Source organism: Myotis daubentonii, chromosome 1 (genome assembly GCF_963259705.1).
Source record: "Myotis daubentonii chromosome 1, mMyoDau2.1, whole genome shotgun sequence".
NCBI lineage: Eukaryota > Metazoa > Chordata > Mammalia > Chiroptera > Vespertilionidae > Myotis > Myotis daubentonii.
Genome location: NC_081840.1, coordinates 165,285,890 through 165,295,312, shown reverse-complemented (window position 1 = coordinate 165,295,312; position 9,423 = coordinate 165,285,890). Strand labels below are relative to the sequence as shown.

The following is a 9,423-nucleotide window of genomic DNA, read 5'->3' as shown; positions in this document are numbered from 1 at the left end:
TCAGGCTTGGGCGGGGGGTGGAGCCAGCGATCAGAGGGAGATGGGGGTCCCCTGCCCAGGCATGATTCCTGGGCCAGAGGCCTCAGGCCTGGGTGGGGGCCAGAGCCAGTGATCGTGGGGAGATGGGGGTCCCCTGTCCAAGCCTGACACCTCTGGCGGAGGCGTCAGGCCTGGGCAAGGGGCCGATCCTGAGATTGGAGGGTGATGGGGGTCAACGCCTGAGGGCTCCCAGTATGTGAGAGGGGGCACGCTGGGCTGAGGGACACTCCCCCCCCCCCACACACCCAGTGCACGAATTTCGTGCACCAGGCCCCTAGTATAGGATATAATTTGATAGGTAAAAGTTTATTACATTTACATATGAGTTAACACAAAATTATAAAGGACATTCCCACTGCTTTAGAATCCTTCCTGTGCCCATCCTTTTCCTTCACAACCCTAATAATTATTTCTTTGCATTTTTATGACTTATGCTCCTCTATAAGTATTGTATAGTTTTACTTAAAAACTTTATATGAATGAAATCTTAGTGTATGTATTCTTTCATGACTTTTCTCTCAACTATATGTTTTTCTCACTCACATTGCTTGTAGCTGTTTATTTTCACTATCATTTATTTTCCTTTCTGTTTTTTTTTTTCCTTGTGATGAATCAATTGTGGCATTGAAAAGTTTCCTTAAGGAAAATTCAGGACTAATATGCAACCAGTACCCACTATTAAGGTGAAGCCAACAGTTAAAATAGAAATACTTTTATTCCTTTTGGAAAAAAGCCAGTCCCTTTCAACTGTGTTGCAGCCTGGGGAGCCCTTTTCATCACTGTTGAGGAGCTACTCTTATGACTCTCTGGATGTGTGAGCTCATCATCCACCTCCTGATGGTTCTGGATCTCTGGGTCTCTGGGTCTCTGGCTGTGCTCAGTAGAGTAGTCCTTGGATGCTGGTAGGCAAGTACCTGGTGCCCCATATGACCTTATGTGGCTGTGACCACTGGTGCTGTGGGCCAGAGGTCCTCTGGAATCACACTTGCTTGGCTGTTTGTGGGAAATGGAGTGTCCCAGGAAATTTATTAAATATTCTACAATAAAATATTAGTGAAAGTCTGGAAGATATGCTTAATCATTATTATAAATTTATTCATTTCTTATAGTTCTTTTCTTACTTTTTGCTTTACATACTTTGAGGCTTGATATTAGTGCATGCAAGTGTTCTTTGTTGTATGTTTTTAAAAAAACGCTTAAAAGTGTATTTGGCATCTTTTTCTGTCAGCATGTTTTCTTTTTATCATTTCTTTTAATGGCCCTATAGTATTCTACTATATCTTCCAGACTTTAAGTAATATTTCATTGTAGAATAATTAAGTTGTTTTATTATACTTTTTGGAAGTATAGTTATACTCTGCTTCCACTTTCTCACTCTCACATTCTTACTCATTTTCAACTCTATCTTTTAATTAAAACTGTTTTCTTGAAAGTTGTTAGTGGCCTCATTTAACACATTGTTTGCAGGTAGTTTTTATCGCGTGCTAACAGGTGGCGCGGGCCATTTTTGCTATTTTTTTTGCGCAAAAGGCAACGTTCAGTAAAATTATGATAACTTTAGTTTATGTATTTATACGTTACCTGCATTCTACTGCTAGTCTATAAAAAACGTATTAATACGTGTCCAGCGCTCTACTACCAGTCAATGTAAAACGTATAAATACATTTCCCGCATACAATGTGTTAAGAAAAATGACCCTTTGAAATTCCTTTGTAGCCCTGGCCCATGTGGCTCAGTTGGTTGGCGTGTCATCCAGTACACCAAAAGTTGGTGGGCTCAATTCCCAGTCAAGACACATATCCAGGTTGTAGGTTTTATCCCTATCCTGGCCATGTGTGTGAGGCAACCAATTGATGTTTCTTTCTCACATCAATGCTTTCCTCCCTCCCTTTCTCTCTCTAAAAATCAATAAAAATTTTCTTTGTACCACCAGCCGCACCTCCCGGACACCGGAGCCAGCACTGAGTTTCTGCGCACATGCCTGTCCATGGCTCTCGCTGGCTGCACCTCCCAGGCACCCGAGCTGGCCCAGACTATTGGCATCCATGGCTCCCACTGGCCACATGTCACAAACACCCCAGCTGGCCCCTAACTATCAGTGGCCATGTCTCCTGGACACCTGAGCTGGCCCCTGACTCGCAGTGCTCACGGGGTTTCTGCTGACCTGTGCCGCCAGGTCTCCCAATACCCTGAGCCTGCCCTTGACTGTAAGGGTGCGCTACACTCCCACCAAGCCTGCCCCACAGCTCAGGTGTCATGCAACTTAGCTACTGGACCCTTCAGGGGCAGCAAAAATGGGGAGACAAAAAGCAACCCCCAAAGGAAAGAAAAGGAGGAATCCCCCTCCCAAAGGAACTAAATGAAACAGAGGCATGCAATATGTCAGAAAAAGAATTCAGAATAATGGTCATACAGTTCATAAACTAGATGGACAAGAAAATCAACAACCTATGTAAGAATCAGGAAATCAAAAGTGATACAGCTACAATAAAACACATGATGGAAGGTTTCAACGGTAGAGTAAGAGAAGCAAAGGACTGAATTAGTGAGCTAGAAGATAGGGTAGAGAAACAAGCCAAATCTGAACAGCAAGTGGAGAAAAAAATTAGAAAGCAGGAGGAGAGCCCAAAGGAGCTTTGGGACAACATGAAACAAAGTAATATACTTGTAACTGGGGTGCCAAAAGGACAAGAAGAGCAGCAAGGATTAGAGAACCTATTTGAAGAAGTAACGACAGAAAACTTCCCTGATATGGGGAAGAAAAAAGTGACACAAGCACAGAGAGTCCCAAATAAGTTGAATCCCAAAAGACCCACCCCAAGATATGTCGTAATTACAATGGCAAACGTTTATGACAAAGAATCTTAAGGGCTGCAAGAGAGAGACAGAGAGTTACCTACAAAGGATCTCCCATTAGATTATCAAATGATTTCTCAACAGAAACACTTCAGGTCAGAAGGGAATGGAATGAAATATACAAAATAATGCAAAGCAAGGAACTGAATCCAAGAATACTCTATCCAGCAAGGCCATCATTCAAAATTGAAGGGGAAATCAGGAACTTCACAGGCAAAAAACGGCTAAGGGAATTTATCAATACCAAGCCAGCAATGCAAGAAATGCTAAAGGGACTGTTGTAAAAAGAAGGAAAACAAAAGGGGGAAGAAGGAACACAGGCACAAAAAATAAAAATGGCTACAAACAATTACCTATCAATAATAACTTTAAATGTAAATGGACTAAATGCTCCAAACAAAAGACATCGAGTGGCTTAATGGATAAGAAAACATGATCCTATATATGCAAGAGACCCACCTCAGAACAAGAGACTCACACAGACTGAAAGTGAAGGGCTAGAAAAATATCTTTCAGACAGACAGAAATAATAAAAAAATATGCTGGGGTAGCAATACTTATATCTGATAAAATATAAGTGAAGGCCATAACAAGAGATAAGGAAGGCCACTTCATAATACTAAAGGGATCGATACAACAAGAGGATGTAACTCTTGTAAATATTTATGCACCCAATTCAGGAGCACGAAAATACATAAAAAAAACTAGAAGAAATCAAGGGAGAGATCGACAGCAATATAACCATAGTAGGGGACTTTAATACCCCACTGACACCACTGGATAAATCCTCTAGACAAAATAATCATCAAAGAAACAGCAATCCTAAATGACTCACTAGATCAGACAGACTTAATCGATACCTTCAGAACATTTCACCCCAAATCTACAGAATATACATTCTTCTGAAGTGCACATGGGACATTTTCAAAGATAGACCACATATTGGAGCACAGGTAAAGTCTCTCCAAATTCAAGAAGAATCAAATCATATCAAGCATCTTCTCAAACCACAATGGCATAATATTAGAAATAAACTACAATAAAAACAATCAAAAACATTCAAACACTTGGAGGCTCAGTAGCATGTTATTAAACAATGATTGGGTTACCAAAGAGATCAAAGAAGAAATTAAAAACATCCTGGAAATGAATGACAATGAAAACACAACAATCCAAAACCTATGGGACACAGTGGAAACCGTCCTGAAAGGAAAGTTGATAGCTCTACAGGCCACCTCAAAAAACAAGAAAAATAGTAATAAATTATCTAACTCTAGAACTTAAAGAATTAGAAAGAGAGAAACAAGAAAAGCCCAGAGTGAGCAGAAGGAAGGAGATAATAAAGATCAGGGCAGAAATAAATGACATAGAGACCAAACAAACAAACAAACAAACAAACAAAAACACCCAAACAAACAAACAAAAAACAACCACAAAAAACAATACAAAAGATCAATGAAACCAAGAGCTGGTTCTTTGAAGGGATAGACAAGATTGATGAACCTCTCGCCAGGCTCACCAAGAAGCAAAGAGAGAGGACCCAAATAAACAAAATCAGAAATGAAAGAGGTGAAATAACAACAGACCCCACAGAAATACAAAGGATTGTTAAAAAATACTATGAACAACTCTACTGCAACAAATTAGACAACAAACTAGAGGAAATGGACATATTCCTAGAAGAATATGACTTTCCAAAACTCAACCAAGAAGAATAAAAAAATCTCAACAAGCCAATAACTAAGGAGGAAATTGAAGCAGTCATCAAAAAACTTCCAGGAAACAAAAGCCCGGGGCCAGACGGCTTCATAGGGGAGTTTTACCAAACATTCAAAAGAAGAAATAAACCTATCCTTCTCAGACTATTCCAAAAAATTCAAGAGGAAGGCACACTTCCAAGCTCTTTCTATGAAGCCAGCATTACCCTAATTCCAAAGCCAATAAAGACAACATAATGAAAGAGAATTACAGGCCAATATCCCTGATGAGCATAGATGCTAAAATCCTAACAAAATTCTAGCAAATTGGATCCACCATTACATTAGAAAGATCATACACCATGCGGGGGGCGCTGCCTCAGGCCCCCGGCCCTGGCACAAGGGAATGAGGGCATGATGACCATTTGCATATTAGCTCTTTGTTATATAGGATTAAGATAAAACTGGTTTCCCCATTTAGTAGGAAGAAACTAACCCATATGGAGTGCCTAGTGAATATCAGGGACTTTGTACACTTATTGGCTCAGTCCTCACTACAACCCATGAGGTAGATATCATGTTTCCTATTAACAGATAAGGTATAGAGCTGCCTTATTTGATATTATTCACTTCTTAGTTAGGGGAGCAGGGATGTAATTGGAAGTTTGTTTGATTATAAATTCATGTTTTTTCCAGTTCAGCTGTTGGTCTGAAACATTTTAGGTTGTTTGATAAAATTTGGGCTTTGTAGCTTCCCTTCTCTTACCATTACATGTAAACTGAATTTGACTTCTAGGATACTGTTAATTTTCTTTTTATTGATGTAAAGGTAATAGGTACTACATGGAATTGCTACTCTAAGTGTTAGATAGAAAAAATAATTTTTCATCTTTACATGAGTGTTTAAGATAATTCATAATAATGTATAATTATTTTAACATTGGGACACTAGGCATATATAACTCTTAATTTTTAGATTTTAGTGTAGACATCTCTGATTCAAGGTAGCCCTCTCTAAGTCTCTTAGATGGGGTTAGGGACCCTTGTGGTACTTTTCTTTCATATAACTTTAAAAAAATATTTCTGTTTATTGTTGAGGTTATTACATATGTCACTCATTCCCCTCCTTTGCACCCTCTACCCAATTCCCACCCCACCCTAGGCCTTCTATTACCTGTGTCCGGGGTATCATAATAATAAAAGGCCAGAGGTGTCACAACCAAAATGACCAAATGACTGGTCACCATGAGATGCATGGAGCACCTCTCGGTGCCCCCCCGCCGCAGGCTCTGGGGAACCGGAGCCATGCCACCGTCAGACTGGTCTCTGAGTTCCTCCTCCTGGCCCGCAGGCCTCTGGGTCTTTTCCCCCAGCCTGCAGGCTCCGGGGAACCAATGAATGTATAAATAAGTGGAACAGCAAATCAATGTTTCACTTTCTTTCTTCTTTCTGCTATCTAAAAATCAATTTTAAAAAAGCTTTGCATATATTGAATGGTAATTATAGTTTTCTTTAATGAATAGAGAATTAAAATCATATTATAATGAGCTGAGAAGGAGTGGATGGGCACTAAATATAAAGACTTAAATCCCTGGATATATATTTGCTATAACATTGAATCATCATGAAAATTTTATGTGATTGGCATTTTACAAATAGTGCGGTGGAAAAGGGGCCGGGAAAAGAACAAAGTGGCGGCAGCCCCGTGCCAAAACAAGAAGAAGGAGCGGAAGGAGCTTCTGCAGCGGGAACCTGAGTGGCTGGAGCACATGAATGCGGAGCTGAAAACCCGGATGGAGGAGCTGAAGCAGGAGTGGCAGCAGCAGCAGCTCATCCTGATGCTCAGCCGGCATCGCCCCACCTGCATCGTTAGGACCGACAGCGTTAAGACCCCTGACTTAGAAGGCAACCCACTGCTGGAGCAGCTGGAGAAGAAGTGGCCATGGGCTGCGAGGAGGAGGAGGAGGAGGAGATGATGATGAGGAGGAGATGAGGAGAAGGAGGAGGAGGAGGGTCCCAGAGGGCGCTTTCTTGCTGCATGAAAAACTCTTCAATGAGGCTCAGCACAGCCAGCATCCGCCAGGCTATTTTGTGAAACTCAGATCAGCCACACCAGGGGAAGAAACCCAGGACCAAGAGCTGAGACCAAAGTAGTCCTGAGGGGGGCCTGTTCTGCCTGGGGCCAGGCTTGCGGGAGGCAGGACAGAGGCTCTGGGCCGGAGAGACACCCAACCAGGCAGCTATGGGCGCTTCCCAGGCCTCTCCGCCAGGCACCCACCCAAAGGACCTCCGAGCAGCCAGGAAAAGCCATGAGTTGCAACCAAAATTAGGCTGAGTTTGGGACTCAGAGTGAAACTGCAATCTGCCTGCCCCGAGCTCTGACCCTGACCCTGATCCTGACCCTGATCCTGATCCTGGTGCAAGGCTGGAGAAGGGCACAGTGCCAGGCCCTGCTGTACCCAACCACCATGGTCCAGCTCAGTCCTGCCTGGAGTGCCAGCCAGGGCACACCCTCGCTGGTCCTGCTGGAGTTGCTGAGGGCACGAGGCGCGGGCGCCCTTTCAAAGCACATACTCACTGAATGTCTACAGACTGGCTGTCCTGGCAGGGCTTTCAACTGCACATGTTTTTTATACTTTTTTAAAAAACATTTTTTACAAAAAAAAAAGATTTTATACAAGCAATATATAAGGGGATTTCTATAATTACTCAATGTGATACAGTATAAATATGCTATGGTTTATTTGTTATGAACAAATATTCAGCAGTTATGGCTGTTGCGTGTAACTTCTAAGTACTGTAGTCTTGTGGTGTTGGGGGTGGCAGGGGTGAGGTGCAGTGCATTTCCATTTTGGTAAACCCTTCATAGTACTCAGTTCTGTATTGCTCAGTAAACATTACTCTTACTTAAAAAAAAAAAAAGAAAGAAAGAAAGAGGGAGGCCCAGGTCACTGACCCGCAATGCTATGGCAGGTGTGCAGCTGAGAGACCCCCCTGAGTGCACTGGGCCTCTAGTATGCATATAAGTTTTTTGGCTAGTCTCTGCCTACCCTCCCCCTTCTACCCTTCCCTCTGATATTATTCAGTCTGTGCCATGCTTCCATGCCTCTGGGCCTATTTTATTTGTTCATTAGATTCTACATATAAGTGAGCTCATGAGATATTTGACTGGCTTATTTGGCTTGGCCTAATACTCTCCAGGCCCTTTATGCTGTCTCAAAGGGTAAGATAGCCTCCTTTTTTACAATTGCATAGTATTTCATTGTGTAATGTACCATAGTTCTTTTTTTATCCCTTAACCTACTGATGGGCAGTTGGGCTGTTTCCAGAGCTTAGCTATTGTAAATAACACTGCTATAAACATAGGGGTGCAGATATTCTCTCTGGTTGGTGTTTTGGGATTCTTAGAATATATTCCTATAAGTGGGGTCATTGAGTCAAATAGCAGTTCAATTTTTTTTTTTTTTCTTGCTTAAAGTATTACAAAGGGTATTACATATGTATCCATTTTATCCCCCCGCCCTAGACAGTCCCCTAGCCTCCCCTATCACCCCGTGTCTTATGTCCATTGGTTATGCTTATATGCATGCATACAAGTCCTTTAGTTGATCTCTTACCCCCCTACCTCCTGCCCCCCAACCCTCCCCGGCCTTCCCGCTGCAGTTTGACAATCTGTTTGAGGCAGCTCTGCCTCTGTATCTATTATTGTTCAAAAGTTTATAATGGTCTCTATTGTCCATGAATGAGTGAGATCATGTGGTATTTTTCCTTTATTGACTGGCTTATTTCACTTAGCATAATGCTCTCCAGTCCCATCCATGACGTTGCAAATGGTAAGAGTTCCTTCCTTTTTAGAGCAGCATAGTATTCCATCGTGTAGATGTACCACCGTTTTCTAATCCATTCATCTACTGATGGGCACTTAGGCTGTTTCCAGATCTTAGCTATGGTGAATTGTGCTGCTATGAACATAGGGGTGCATATATCCTTTCTGATTGGTGTTTCTGGTTTCTTGGGATATATTCCTAGAAGTGGGATCACAGGGTCAAATGGGAGTTCCATTTTCAGTTTTTTAAGGAAACTCCATACTGTCTTCCATAGTGGCTGCACCAGTCTGCATTCCCACCACTTTGCCCATTTTTAAATAAGGTTACTTGTCTTCCTTTTGTTGAGTTGTATGAGTTCTTTATACATTTTGGGAACTAACCTCTTACCTGATGCAGTTGGTTTCATTTGCTTTTTAAATCTGGTTTCTTTTGCTGTGCAGAAGCTTTTTAGTTTGATGTGGTTCCATTTGTTTATTTTTTCCTTTGTTTCTCTTGTTCTAGTCAATGTATCTGTGAAAATTCTACTATGAGAGATATCTAAGATTTTGCTGCCTATGTTTTCGTCTAAGACTTTTATGGTTTCATGATTTACAATTAAGTGTTTTATCCATTTTGAGTTTATTCTTATGTACAGTGTAAGTTGGTGGTATAATTTCATTTTTTTTTTCCGGGTACCCGTCCAATTTTCCCAACACCATTGATTGAAGAGACTGTCTTGATTCCATAGCATGCTCTTGTCTCTGTCAAATATTAATTGAGCATCATGGATTGGGTTGATTTCTGGGTTCTCTGTTCTGTTCCACTGATCTACCTATACCTGTTCTTGTGCCAGTACCGGGCTGTTTTGCATATAGTGGCTTTGTAGTATAACTTGACAGCTGGTATTGTGACTCGGGGTCTTTTTGGTTCCATATACATTTTTGGATTATTTTTTCTAGATCTGTGAAATATACCAATGGTATTTCAATACAGATTGCATTTAATCTGTAGATTGCTTTGGCTA

The 9,423-nt window shown here is 41.5% G+C and overlaps 1 protein-coding gene across 1 annotated transcript; it reads left to right on the top strand.

Moving 5' to 3' along the window:
• The first annotated feature begins 2,144 nt into the window (after positions 1-2,144).
• On the top strand, positions 2,145-6,572 carry LOC132238027 (jun dimerization protein 2-like). The gene is made up of 2 exons (XM_059702562.1): positions 2,145-2,247; positions 6,253-6,572. Exons 1-2 carry the CDS (start codon positions 2,145-2,147, stop codon positions 6,567-6,569), a joined length of 420 nt encoding a protein of 139 aa, XP_059558545.1. The 3' UTR covers positions 6,570-6,572.
• Positions 6,573-9,423: the final 2,851 nt, after the last annotated feature.